The following is a 14,484-nucleotide window of genomic DNA, read 5'->3' as shown; positions in this document are numbered from 1 at the left end:
AATCCCTACCTACAAAACGAGAATAACAATAGTACCTGTCTTTTAGTGCTGCAGTTGTCACAAAGATAATCCTCGTCAAGTCCTGATGCACAGTGAACTCTCAATCCCAGTGAGCTCATTGCTGCCAGCCGTGGCTGTAGTACCATTATGCACTGCAGGTGGATTTGGAGACAGAGGTCCTGAAGTGAAATCCCAGCTCTCACTTCATTACTTCTTGATCTAGTCTCTTAGCCTACTTAGCCTAAGTTTTCTCATCTATAAAATGGGCATAATAACTGCATAAATGTTATGTGGTTTTAAATGAAATAATACACATAACGTAGCATTGTAAGTCATTGATGAGTTTCTACTCATATCATTTGTATTACTGTTCTTAGGTTAATTAAACTTCCTAATGTAACACTCTGTTAAGAATGCTTGACAATCAGAGTACCTTGGTGGTTTAGTCAGTTGAGCCTCTAATTCTTAATTTCAGCTCAGGTCATGATCTCAGTATGGTGAGATTAGCCCAGTGTCAGGCTCTGTGCTCAGTGGGAGTCTGCTTTGGATTCTCTCTCCCTCCCCCCCTGCAATCCCCCCCCAAAATAAATAAGTCTTTTAAAAAAGAATGTTGACAATTATTTTCAGTCTTTCCAAGAAGTTCATAGAATTGAGAGAGGAAGAGTGCAGTATATTTGATCCTGTTTTATGAAACTGATTAACTAGGGAAACATGCAAAAACAAAAACTGCAGAAAAAAACAGCTACTGAGTAGCTCTTCATTTTCTTCCTCATCTTGTTTAGGACATTTTTGGCATCTGATAGCTCCATAGTAAGGAATTCCAAAGGACACAGGGGTTCTTCGAAAAGTGGAAGGCTGCTTAGTTTTGGATCTCTGGATTTATGGTGTCTTCCTAGGTCCAAGTCCAGGCTCTATCACCAACTAAAGCAGAGCTGGTTGCTGCACCTCCATAAACCTGTCCTAGCTGTAAAATGGGGAGAATAATAGCGCCACCCTTGCAGGATTTGTGTTCTGTGAAGAGTGAGCGTGACTGTCCCTGTGAGTCCATGAATGGCCGTCGTGGTGACGATGGCCACAGTGTGGGTGGTGGTTGGTGCCGGCATCCTCCTCGTTGGTCCTGGGGAGATACCAGGTGGGTAAGGTTAGAGTGCGTTAACAAACAAACCCCCAATCTCAGTGGCTTAAAAACAGGAATTGGTACTCACATAGGCTGCCTGAGCTGCATGTTTAACACTGGCCATCAGGGGCCCTGCCCCTTTGTCACTTAAAGGCCCAGCCCGAGGGGACTTCCATCCTGACATTTGCTCTCACCGTCGACGAGGCAGAAAATGGCAAATCTGGCGCCAGCTCCTCAACTTTTCCTGTGGGCGGAACGCGCGCCACTACTGCTCTCGTGTGATTGGTCAAAGTGGTCACATGACCTAAGATAACTTAAAAGGCATGCAAGATGAAATCTGACCACCTACCAGAAGGAGAAGGACTGGGCTCGCTCTGATGAGCACCGCAAGGGCCAAGGGTCCAGCTGCAGGAGGAGGCGATGGTGAAGGAAGGGTGCTGGTGGAAACAGGAAGCTGAGGGATGGGAAGAGTGAGACCGACTGGCCAAGGGACTGAGAGGACAGGGGGAGCAGAATCAGAGACATGTCTGCACTACCCAGTGTCTTGTAGAATCACCTGCCATGAACCACATTCATTCATCCTTCCATGCATTCATACATTCATTCAAGCAATGATTACTGATTCCTACCATGAAGGGATAATTGTGTGCCAAGCTCTAGGCTAAATGCTGGGGACTCCAAATTTGGAAAGACCATGAACAAGGCTCCTGCCCTCAAGGAACTTACAGTGGAGTAGGTCACAGCCGAGCTCCGAGCTGAGCTTGGGGATCTGCCCACTGCCCGTGCCAGAGGTGGCCGGATCTCTGCTTTTGCCGCAAGCCTGATGCAAGGAGCGAAGAAGAAAGGAAAAACCAGTGCAACCCAAATATTATCTGTACTTCAGCCCTCCTAGAATGACAGAAGACTTTGTTTAAAGGAATATTTTTATTTCTCCCCTCTGGCCTTTAATAAAAGTCCAAATGATGTAACTGAGCATGTCTATAAAGGTCCCAACAGACAGAACTCACAGTTTATATAGTTTATGTAATTTTCCGTAAAAACAAAAACAATACTTGTTGGCAGATACATTTTATAGAGAGAGTTTTTATTTGTTTGTTCATTTGTCCCCCCCAACACAAGAAAGTTTTTTCTCTCCCTTCTGTTCCCCAGCTCCCTGCGGTGGTCATCTGACTTCGCCCAGTGGCACCATCCTGTCCCCGGGCTGGCCTGGCTTCTACAAGGATGCCCTCAGCTGTGCCTGGGTGATTGAAGCCCAGCCAGGCTACCCCATCAAAATCACCTTCGACAGGTGCCTGCAACCACAGCCTTGGAGGGAACAGAGCCAGGGGTGGGGTGGGGGGGTAGATTTCTTAGGAGTGGTGGTGGAGGGGAGCCTGGGGTTGAGGGCGGAGGACCAGCATGCTCGCTGAAATGTTAGCAAAGTCAGAGAACATTGGAACAAATTGCCCTGGGTGGAGACAGGCCACATGGGCTTTGCGCTTGGCCTTGGTTTCACCTCAGTAGTGGGGTTTGTGTTGTTCATGACCGGAGGAGTAAGCAGAAGGGTGGGTAGGGTATCACTTGGGATGTCAGAGCCCTTCTGTCCCCCTCACACCCAGTGACAGAGAGTGGGCAGATAGACACCATCAGATGTTGAAGCAGGCATTGGAATCTGAGGAGTATAACTCTAAAATTTGCAGCATAAGAAGGCAGCTTCCTGACCTTTGACCCAAATCCTGCTCATATGCTGAATTTCCTGTTCCCACCCCAGGCATGCCCCTTCAGTGGGGAAAGTAGCCACCCAAATATGAGCAGAAACTTCTTCCAGACAAAGCATCCATGGCCTAGAATAGCAGTGCTCAAACATTTCCATGAGAGTCCAATAGTAAATATTCTAGGTTTTGTAATCCACCTGTGGTTATATGTTGCATATTTTCTGTTTTCTTTAAAACATACCCCTTTATAAATGTTAAAAGCCATTCTTAGCTCTTAGGCCATACAAAAACAGGCTATAGAATAGATTTGGCCCTGGGCTATAGTTTACTGAATTCTGGCCTAGAACATTCTGACACCCCCCCCCCCATGAGACTAGTCGTGCCTTTAAGTCTGAAGATGTGTCTTGGCTCAAGCCACAGGGAGGACTGAGAGAGTGCTGAGCCATCGGAGGCAGGGGAGGGGCTGAATGTAGTGGAAAAGGCCCTTCCCTATCACTAATGAATGTGTGCAGACTATATTAAAATGTCCCAGCCTGCCAAAATCTGGTTGTTCTGAAGTTCTGGGCCAGGTAGGGCCTTTTTTCATTTGCAAGTTAATAAGCCTCAGGTTTCTCAAAAAGTCTACATTCCCATCTTTGGCAGATTTAAAACTGAGGTCAACTATGATACTCTGGAAGTTCGAGATGGGCGGACATACTCATCACCCTTGATCGGGGTTTACCATGGGACCCAGGTCCCCCAGTTCCTCATCAGCACCAGCAACTACCTCTACCTCCTCTTCTCGACTGATAAGAGTCACTCAGACATCGGCTTCCAGCTCCGCTATGAGAGTGAGTATTGGCAGGGAGGCAGATGACAAGTGGGCTGGGAGGAGGGTGCAGGGACCACGGACTATTCCAGCAGTGGGTCCCCAACTTGGCCCCATCCCAGGGGCTTCCTCAGGCTGTGCTCCTGGGGGGCACTCCCCTACTCTCAGCATCTGTCAGAGCCCACGGGAGCTCAGAGGGGAGCCTTTGGAAAGAGTGAAGTCTGATGACCCACATACCACAAAGCCTCTTCTACCTGCAGGTGACTGGGAACCACCATGCCGGGCTATCTGGGAACAGAGTGTTTGAGGATGGTGAGGCTGAAATGTGATAGCATCTCTCGCTCACCCTCACTCCCCCATCGCCTTCTCCATCCATCTCTGCTGGCTCAGTTGAACAAGATGGATGTCCCTTCCACTCTTTGTAGACCAGTAGAGAAAGTGCTGGTTGAGAGCGCTATGAGGGCAGCCCCATGTTCTTAATCATGTCTGTATCCCCAAGACTTAGCGTGGTGTCTAAACCATAGTGGACACTCAACTTATGTTAATTGAATGAATGGAAGGATGGACAAATACTAGAATCAGCTTATTTTCTTTGAGAAACGGGTCTTCAGGTGTCTTAGCAGATGTCAACAGCCATACTTGACACATGGGTAAATGACAACCTCAGCTTTCTGTAAATCAGGGTTCTCTCCTCCCTCCCTTTGTGGGCCAGCTAGGGTCCTTCTGTGGTGATGGCTAGCTGTCTGTTCCAGCTGTGGGCTCTCTTTTCCAGCTATAACACTGCAGTCAGACCACTGTCTGGATCCAGGGATCCCTGTAAATGGGCAGCGCCATGGAAATGACTTCTATGTGGGCGCTCTAGTGACCTTCAGCTGTGACTCAGGCTACACGTTAAGTGACGGAGAGCCCCTGGAGTGTGAGCCTAACTTCCAGTGGAGCCGGGCCCTGCCCAGCTGTGAAGGTGAGACACACCTTGCAAAGGGGTACTAAGGTAGTGGATTCCTTTCCTGCTGTGGAAGACCAGGAGCTAGAAGGGGCATTGACTCTCCCACCCATTAGTGAGGGTTGAGGGTTGAGAGAAGATGGCTCCCCAGCTCCCAGGAGGATTGGTTGGAGATGGGGATATAGGGTGGTGTGGGAGCTCCCTGGGCCACTCCGATCTTTCAACACTGTCTTTACTCCTGTAGCACTCTGCGGTGGCTTCATTCAAGGCTCCAGTGGGACCATCTTATCACCAGGGTTTCCTGACTTCTACCCCAACAACTTGAACTGTACCTGGATTATTGAAACATCCCATGGCAAGGGTGAGTGGTTAGGCCTGGAGCAAGTATTGGACTGTGATGTGGTCAGAACCCCCTGTTCTCCAGGTCAAGGTGGCCTCAGTGGGGATCTCCCTATGTAGTGACCTCAGCATTTGGTCTGAATTTTTCTCAACCAGAATACTCCCATAAGCTTCCCATCTCTTTGAATCACAGAATACATTCCACAAATATTTTTAAGAATCTAAAATCTTCATGCTAGAAGATACTGTAGAAATTACCATCTATGAAACCCTACATAATGCAGAAATCTTCTCTAATTGCTCCGACAAGATGGCACCACACCTGCCTAAACAGCCCCAGCAGTGGGAAGGTGGCCAACACACTCAGCAAATAGGCACCTGGTGTCATTTTTTGATAGATCTGACCCCTCCTAATAGCCTATTAGATGTTCCTGAAACTTTTTTCCTTGTTCTGTGTCCTGGAGGAAAATAGGATCCATCTGCCCCCTCTCCTCATGTTCACCCTTCGGACACTGGACCCGTGAACCTCTTCTTACATAGCTCAGCTGTTCCTCAGTTGCCATGTTTTCATATTCCTCACCAGTCTGAACTGTTACCTCAACTTCCCTCACATGAATAATCTTTGGAAATCCAAGTTCAAAGGAAGGGTGCTGGTTAGAAATAAACAGGAAATAATATAGTCTTTGATTCAGCAAATATTAATTGAATAATGCCACCCATGTGGCAGACTCGGGCTGGGAATAAACAGTAACCAGGCACATATGGCTTCTATCCTCAGAAGCTTATTCTGAAGTTCATCCAGGGTCACAGTTCTTAACCCCTCCGCACTGTAGCAAATATGTTAATGCTTAGACTGCACTGTAGATGTTTTGATTCTCCATGTTGGAGATGGAAAACAGGCATCTTTGATTTCTGAAGACTTCACTAGTAAATCTGATGCATGCCCTTGAATAAGAACCTCTCATCTAGAAGAATTAACATGTAGAAAAGCCATGAAAAATTTTTAAAAGAGTAACTCTTTCAGATAGTAAAATGTTATTGGCTAAAATAATTTTAACAATGTGGTATGAGTATTGGAATGGACACACAAACCAATGCAGGCATATGAAGGTCCAGACGTAGAGTCCTATGTGTATGTATGTGTGTGAGACTGTGTATGCACACACATGCACACTTGTGTATGTGTGTGAGAGAAACAGTTTGTAGTATATAATTAAAGTGTCATTTCCAATCCATTGAAGAGAGGATTGATTATTTAATAAGTGGTTTTTAAACACTAGACTTAAACACTTGGGAATAAAAGAAAAGAACCAAACAGACCTCATACATTTAACCACATAAATTCCAATACTAGAAGAACATAAAAATCTAACCTCAGGTGCGGATGTACTATAAAGAGTAATACGAAAAGCAGAATCCATAAAGGCAAAGACTTTAAGATTTGATTAAATAAAACTTTGAGTGGATTTACGTAAAAAAAAAGGGGGGGGCCATAAAAAATTCAGACAGTAAGTGGACAAAATTATTTTCAACATAAATAATCAACTAAAGATTACCAACCTGATGCATGGAGAGCTCTTAAAAATCCTAAAGAAAGACATACCTGGTCTCTAGACCTGTAAAATGAGCAAAGCTATAAATGCTTCAGAGTAGAAGAAATAGAGATGAAAGGACATTGACCCCACTCATAATTAAAGACATGCAAATTTAACCAGTAATGAAATACCATTTCTTTTTTCAAGTCAGCAGAGAATATCATAACAGTGTGGGAGACAGTGTGCAGACATGAATACTCTTCTTCAGCGCTGACATTGTATAAAATGGTTGAAATTCTCTGGATGATGGTTTCATGATATGATTCAAAAGTTTTCAAAATATATGTGCTTTTGGACCCAGCAATTCCACTCCTTGGAATATATCTGAAAAAAATAAGTACAACTGTACATCAAGATTTAGCTGCAAGGGTGCTTCCTAAAATACTTTACTAATTGGAAGATTAGTTAGCTACAGAATTGTCCGTCAATGAGGAAATGTTAAATAAAGATATGATACCTATATATAATGCAACACTATGCAGCTATGAAAAGCCATAATGTGAGAGAATATTTAAAAACCTACAGGGTAGGGGTGTCTGGGTGGCCCAGTTGGTTAAGTGATCAACCCTTGGTTTGAGCTCAGGTCATGATCTCAAGGTTGGGGGATCGAGGCCCATGTTGGGTTCCGTGCTGAGCATGGAGTCTTCTTAAGATTCTTTCCTCCCTCTCCCACTGGCCCACTTTCCTCTCTTTCTTTCTTTCTCTCTAAAATAAAAGTAATAAAATATTTTTTAAAAATAAAAAAAGTTTAAAAAATAAAGACCTACAGGTGTAGTTGTAATACGTTGTTAAGCCCAAAGAGATGTTTGCCAAAAGAACATAGTTTATAAAAACTAAACCAGGATATGTGTACAGAAAGGTATCTGAAAAGTTATACCTCAAAACATTAGTGCCACTACTCTCTTATTTTTATCTTTGTTTTTTCTAATTTTGAACAATAAAAATATTACATGTAAACTATACTACTTGTGTAAAAAAAAAAAAATTATAAGAAAAGTCACTCAAAGTCTCCCCACGTGTGCTTAAGGACTTCACTTTTGCCTCTAATAGGCCTGACCTAACTGGGATTAGGGTGGCATGCAGCTTCTTGGGGAGAAAGGACCCTGCAGGCAGTCAGGGTGAGGCCTGGTTGTCTCCTTCTCCTTGAGGAGAGGAGGGATTAGGGCAGCATCCTTGTTCATCCTGCAGAGCTGTTTCCAGCAAGTCTTGGCCAGAGTGGGCCAGTGTGGGAGCCAGAAGCTCCTCTGTAGCATCAAGAGGGCAAGAAAGGTATCCCCTCATAATCCTTAAAGGAACATCCCCCAGTAGTCATGATTTTCTTTCTGTCTAGCATCTGTAATCATGCGGGGCAGGGTATGTTTCTCTATGCCTTTCTATATGTGTCTTTGTCTAGAAGTCAGTGCGATTCAAATATTGAGCAAATGCTTATGTTATACTTGCACTCAACCTTGGAGCTAGGAAAACCCAGTGGCATGAACCACTCTGGCATTGCCTGCCTTCAAGAAGATTAGAGTCCATCTAACGTACCACAGCCAAGAGCAGATAGAGGTAGCAAACATCCAGCGGCCACCCTAGGGCTTGGTTAGTTGGTGTCCTGAAGTTGAAAACTGGGCCAGTCTTCAGGGATGAACAAGTATTAGCCAGGACAAGAGGTGTTCCAGGCAGAGAATCGACACAGGGTCGCTGATGTATGACCCGGTCACTCCTTCCTTAGGACCATTTAAAGGTTTTACCAGACCCTTAGTATAAAGCTTGAAATTATAAAATAGCAGGCATGAGCCTATAGCCCTTGCTCACCTTTTTCAGCCTCCTTCTGAGTCCTGTAAACACTAAGTCCTAGCTACATTGAAGCTCTGTCAGTTCCTAGAACTTCCCAGACTTTTGTTGTCCTCTAGAGCTTTGTGTCTTGGGATGCTGTTCTTCTTCCTGGAACACTTTCCCCCCTGCACCGTCTCCACCACCCCTCTTGTGTGGCCAGCTCTTCATCTTCTGAACTCACTTCCTATAATGAGCCTTCCAGACCCTTTCTTCCGAGGCCTGGGTGTGAGCTGGGCTCCCCTCCATGGGCTCCCACATGATCTTGTGCCTTCCTGCTGCCCGCACACAGACTCCAAGCCCTTTGGGAGACATGCCTGCAGCTTCCCTAGGTTCTGGCTCTATGCCTGACACATGAGGAACTCAAGAAATATTTATATGAATAGAATTAAATTGACCCAGACTCTTCTGCAGAGGGCAATGCCTGTAAGAGTATCTCAGGTTAACAAATCCATTAGGTTACTGACTCTGATTGATCCCCAGGAGGCAGAGGAACAGCTGGAGAAACTCTGAACTCTATGAAATGCAGAATTGTTCAACTTCCCAGCCAAAGGGAATGGCTAATTCAGGAGTCCAAAGAATGGGCCCTTGCTGAGACCCCAGAAGTGAAATTTTTTTCAATCCATAAGGCTGTCTAGGAGTTAGACAAGCTGAGCAAAAAGAAAACCTACTGTGGGTCAGACACCGTGCCGTGGGTTCTGCATCTGCTATCCTAATTGTTCCTCGCTCCAAGAATTAAATGTTACCTATGAGGAGATGTTATCATTCCCATGTTATGGTGGAGGAAACTAGAACTCAGGACACACTTGAGCAACTTCGGCCCAGACCCTTCAGTTGGTAGATGGGCGGTTGACCCAGGTCTGGGTCCCTCCCCCCTCCCAAAGCCCACGCTTTTTCCACAGCTCTGAATGTCTGCCTGGCGTGGTACCCACATCCTTCATAGTATTCGACATGGTCACGCCAGTGAAGTATCGGTTTGTGTGTGCATCTGTCACACCAAATCTGGATTCAGACTCCAACATGGGGCCTCTGTGACAATGTCTTCATTTTCTCACAATGACCAAAAGAGCCTCAAGCAATCAGCACAGCTGGGAAACCCAGGGGCTTCATCTCAGTTGTTTACTCATCCTTAGAATGCCAGCCAAATGTTTACTCCTATGGAGGGGCTGTGTTTGCACGCTGAAGAATAGAGTGCGAGGCTTAGTGCTTCATCAACTCCAATTCCCTGTACTGTGTCTGATCCACTCACTACCCAACCCTTGTTTTACCAGGAGGGAAAGACATTTCCACTGAGCCTTTTCCCAAGCACTGTAAACTGAGAACAGTTTCTCGTGTGCACCTGTGTTGATGTGTTGGGAGGAGGATAGGATACACGTGGGCACACATACCTGTACATCCCCAAAATGCTCATACCCATCCTGTCAAAGACTGTGACCCCGTGAAGTCTTCCCAACCCTCCGGGCTTAGTTAGCACTCTTATTCTGTGCCGCCATTCTGGACTCTCACTATGGATGTGTCCGTCTCCTCCACTAAACTGAGAGATCTTTCTCACTGCTTAGCCCAGCCCTGGCACTTAGTAGGTGCTTAGGATTTGTTCCCTTGAGGAAATAGGTCCATAGATGTAACATAGTCGCTTGGGCACAGGGCATTTACAAGCTGCATGCCTAGTTCCACCACCTCTATGGGCTTCTCTTTCCCCTGCCCCCACCCATAGAATCCCCAAAACTCTGGGCTTACCAGGTCCCATCCGTAGAGAAGCAAGACTATGAAAACATTTTAAATATTTTAGCATTGAGAGCTTGGACCCAAACATGATTTATCAAAAACTTGTCGCTAATTATCTAGAGAAGTATTCCTCAAACTTTAATGTTCCTACAGATCTCCTAGGGACCTTGTTAGCATGCAGATTCTGATTTGGAAGGTCTATGACAGAGGCTGAGATTCTGCATTTCTAACAAGCTTGCAGGCGAGGCCCATACTGCTGGTCCGTGGACTTTGAATAGCAAGTGAATCCAGCCCCCCTAGTCTAGCCAAGCACCTGCCCTTAGCACGCCCACAGCATACATTCCCATGGGCGTGCTGATGTGTGAGTGGGCATGCATTTACACACAGGCCCACCCAAACACAGACGGCCGTCTGGATTTGGTCCAAGAGTTGCTTCGGGTGTTGAGATCCTACCACCCCATCTTTCTCACCGCCAGACCCATCTCAGTACCTGGCCACCCCTCCTGCCTGTTCTCTCTCTGTAGTGGGAGAAGCAGTGTCATGGAGCTGTTTATTACGCAACCCTGCAATCAGACTGCACCCAGATCCCAGCTCTGCCACCTGCTAGATGGGTGACCCTGGACACGTGCCTTTTCTCTTTGTGCCTCAGTTTCCTTGGGTGTAAAATGGAGATGAGTTATTGGTGGGGTTAACTGGGTTTTCAGATCTTCTCTTCCAATTGATAGGGGCCAACTACAGGGCAATAAAACACATAGCATAGTGACACGCAGATACTTAGTGCCGAAATGTTAGTGAATATTATCGCTTTTGTTTAGTGCTTGCCATTCTGCCCCCGGAACATTCTGAATGATGTTTGATAGCACTTTTGTCACTCTGTACTGTAGCTCTTTGTTGAATGTCTTGTAAATCCCCTTGCTCCTCCCTGGCCCTGGATCCTAGCCCAGAGGAAGCACTTGTCAGATATACAAATACTTGTTGAGAAATGAATGAGAGAATCTGTGAATGAGTGAAAGGCTATGAAGCATTTTCACAGACCTAGCCATAAATCTTTCAAATTTGACAACCATAAGGCAGTGTCCTTCTCCCTGACCTGTGGCCAAATGGCATATGCTGGATCATTCGGACACATTCGTTCTGGTTCCCCCGTATGTGACTCTCAGTGCATGCTTACACCCCAACCCACTGGTAGACGTCCATGGACTGGAAATATTTGTGCCAATCCCGTCTCGCACTGCAGCTGTTGCAGCCATCTCAGTTTGTCACCCGGACCCTTCTGGTCTCTTGGCAGGTGTGTTCTTTACATTCCACACCTTCCACCTGGAGAGTGGCCACGACTACCTCCTCATCACCGAGAACGGCAGCTTCTCACAGCCTCTGAGACAGCTGACCGGCTCACGGTTGCCGGCCCCCATCAGCGCTGGACTCTATGGCAACTTCACTGCCCAGGTCCGCTTCATTTCTGATTTCTCCATGTCCTACGAAGGATTCAACATCACCTTCGCAGGTAAAGCATGTTGGGGTCCCCTGGGGGAGGAGATGGCAGAATATTCTGCCTCTCCCTCTGCTGCCAGCCTCTGGTCTTCCCAGAAGATGGACATTGATCCACTATCCAGTCCCTGGGAGAATGACCTCACTTTTGCTGCAGCAAAAGATTGTTGGGTTAGACACAAGGAGGCCTCCCTGTGATGGACTGGGAAGCAGGTGTTTGGGGGAATCTTCCCTGAAGGTGTTTAAGATCCACTCTGAAAATCACCTGTATAACTGGTTGGACTAGGACATCCCCTCCTGTCCTAGGAATACGTGATTCTTCTGCTGATTTCACTTCCACTGTTTCATGACCCCAGCAATTAAAAAAGAAGAGGAAGAAGAAGAAAGGGATTTGAAATGAACATATTAGAGTCTTATTTGGGGACTTCTTCACCAATGCTTATTTAGTAGTAAAAATATTTATCCCTGTGTTTTAAGAATCCTATGCAGAAAGCTCTTTAATTTGGCATCCAGGAAGAAAAGTGGACCCTTCACTGCTCTGGTCCCAAGTACCCCACCACTCTTGTCCCACTGCTTCCCAGAATGTCTCTACTCATCCCACGGGATCTCCCAGGATGGGCAAGAGATATCTGGCCTCTAGGAACTGGGATGTGGCCCAGCTCAACCCCACGCTGTCCCTCCAACAGAAGCCATCTGCCATGGGCCTGGCCAGGTCATGGCCAGGGACATATCTAGCCACTATTCCTCCCCTCATCTAAGGAAACCTCCTTCTCTTTAGTACATAGAGCCCTGGGGCACTGTGCCCCAGAAGGGAGATACCTTTGGGGACAATGGAAATTGTCACTTCTGTGTCCTCACTAGAGGTACTGGGCTGATCCCTGGGTGATAAGTGCCATTCCATCATGCTTGCCATCTGCCTCCAGCACCAGCATTGCTGAGACAGAGTTTGAGTGAAGCGTTCGGATTCTTTCTCCCAGTGTAAGTTGCCCTTGGCTGGGTCATGCATTCTGACCCTCTAGAACCAAGCTGATTGAATTTATCTGGGTCAATGCCTAGGGAGAGAGAGGCAGGAAAGTCTTTGAGCCCTGAGGCTTGGAGTTAATATGGGGATGAAGGGTCAGAGGAGGGAAAGGTCAAGTCACAGGGACCCTCATAAATACTTCCAGGAAGGATGCTTCCAGAAACTCAGTGTCCTCTCTTTGCTTACAGTGGGGAGCCGTCCCCAGTACCAGAAGCATGGTGTTACTCACCTCACTGTATGTTTCTCTGCCTCTGTTCTTCTTATAATCACTTTTTTTTTCTCTTTACCTTTTGTGGGCCAGTGTGTATGTATTCTGACCTCTGTCTGTCATTATCTCTGGCCCTTTTCTCCCTGATGTTTGTGTCTATATGTTTCCATATTCTGTCTCTGACCCCAGCACTCCTGCTCCTTTTCCAGAATATGACTTGGAGCCTTGTGAGGAGCCTGAGGTCCCAGCCTACAGCATCCGGAAGGGCTTGCAGTTTGGCGTAGGCGACACCTTGATCTTCTCCTGCTTCCCCGGGTACCGTCTGGAGGGCACGGCCCGCATCACGTGCCTGGGGGGCAGACGGCGCTTGTGGAGTTCGCCTCTGCCAAGGTGTGTTGGTAGGTGGTCACGTGCTTTCATTTTGCTTCACTAATGGGGTGGGACAAAAGTCAGTTAATTGCTGTGAGGTGGTGAAACACACGCTGGCCCAGAGGCCAACAGGCTTGGGTTTGGGGACAGCCTTAGCACACACTTGCTTGCAGTGGGGCCTCGAATGGGAGGCCTAACCTCCTTGCCAGGCTCTGAAGAAGACTCTTCCGAGCTCCGGGCCCCAGGGGATGGGGAGGTAGAGTGATATCCAGGGAGCGGGGACAGTTGCTGGTCCTCATTTGTAAGGCTGATGGCTCTGCTCACTAAGGACTTCACACAGGGCCGGATGGAACACAGCCTGGATGAATGCTCACTGTTAGCATTACAGTGAAATCTTGCGTAAAACCCCAATATGCCAGAGAGCTAGAAGCCGCAGTGTGCTGATTGCAACAAGGCCCGTGAGGTCAGCCCAGCCAGAGACCTCTCTGTGGAGCCTGGGGCTCAGCGAAGGACAGTCATAAACAGGCTGGCAAGATGGACAGGGCTGGGGCTGCACAGTCACCAGGGTCAGGTCTCCGCTCAGTCACTTACCAGCTGTTAGATCTTGGGCAGGCCACCAAACCCCCTCCACCCCAGCTTCCTGGCTTATAAAACAGAGATAACAATAGGCAATTCACAGGCTTCATTCCAGAGTAGTTGACATAATTTGCATAAGCCAGTGGGGGGCCATGTAATTATCACCATTTTCCCAATAACCTTTTTATTGTTATTTATCAATAACCAATAACCTTTTACAGTCCCAGAGGGCAAACATCAAAACAAATAGATGCAGAATTCCATTTTGGCCAGTTAAGTCATCCCAAAGTTTATCCTTTCTCCCATAACCAACCCCTGAGCCTCCACCCACCCTGACTGAGACACAAATACAGACCTACACGTTCCCCCACGTTCAGTGTCTGTCTGGCCACCAGCAGCTCTTTCCTTCTCCAGGAAAACATCGTCAGCTAAGTAGGTCTGGGGGAAAATTTTCTTGAATGGGATTATCCGGGACCACAGATGCACACACTCCTTAAACTCTTGCCTCATTGATCTCATTACATAAACTCATTCTTTAACTTATTATTCCAATTACCGTGTGTTCATGACACCTCACAACATTTTCATTATTACATTTGTCTTCTGTTGCGTGTGTTATTAATAATGCACAGCAATTATAATCACCTCTAATTACCACCAGCCCTGCAACAGAGCCTCGGGCTGGAGATTTCATGGGAATGCCCACCCTGGGGATGCTCCCAGTTGCCACGGGCACTGTGGGTGTAAATTGGATGACTTAGCCCACACAGTGTTACCAGGAAACAT

General features: G+C 46.8%; 1 protein-coding gene across 2 annotated transcripts in view; it reads left to right on the top strand.

The window, feature by feature from the left end:
* Positions 1-14,484, top strand: part of CSMD2 (CUB and Sushi multiple domains 2) — a 598,960-nt gene that overhangs the window by 397,673 nt on the left and 186,803 nt on the right. For both annotated transcript variants that reach the window (XM_044237753.1, XM_044237754.1), the window contains 6 exons: positions 2,267-2,405; positions 3,454-3,641; positions 4,392-4,580; positions 4,807-4,923; positions 11,325-11,540; positions 12,963-13,151. In XM_044237753.1, the coding sequence (XP_044093688.1) occupies positions 2,267-2,405; positions 3,454-3,641; positions 4,392-4,580; positions 4,807-4,923; positions 11,325-11,540; positions 12,963-13,151 (1,038 nt within the window). The remainder of the gene's footprint in view (positions 1-2,266; positions 2,406-3,453; positions 3,642-4,391; positions 4,581-4,806; positions 4,924-11,324; positions 11,541-12,962; positions 13,152-14,484) is intronic.

Source organism: Neovison vison, chromosome 2, assembly GCF_020171115.1.
Source record: "Neovison vison isolate M4711 chromosome 2, ASM_NN_V1, whole genome shotgun sequence".
Taxonomy (NCBI): Eukaryota; Metazoa; Chordata; class Mammalia; order Carnivora; family Mustelidae; genus Neogale; species Neogale vison.
This window is presented reverse-complemented; position numbering and strand designations above follow the sequence as displayed.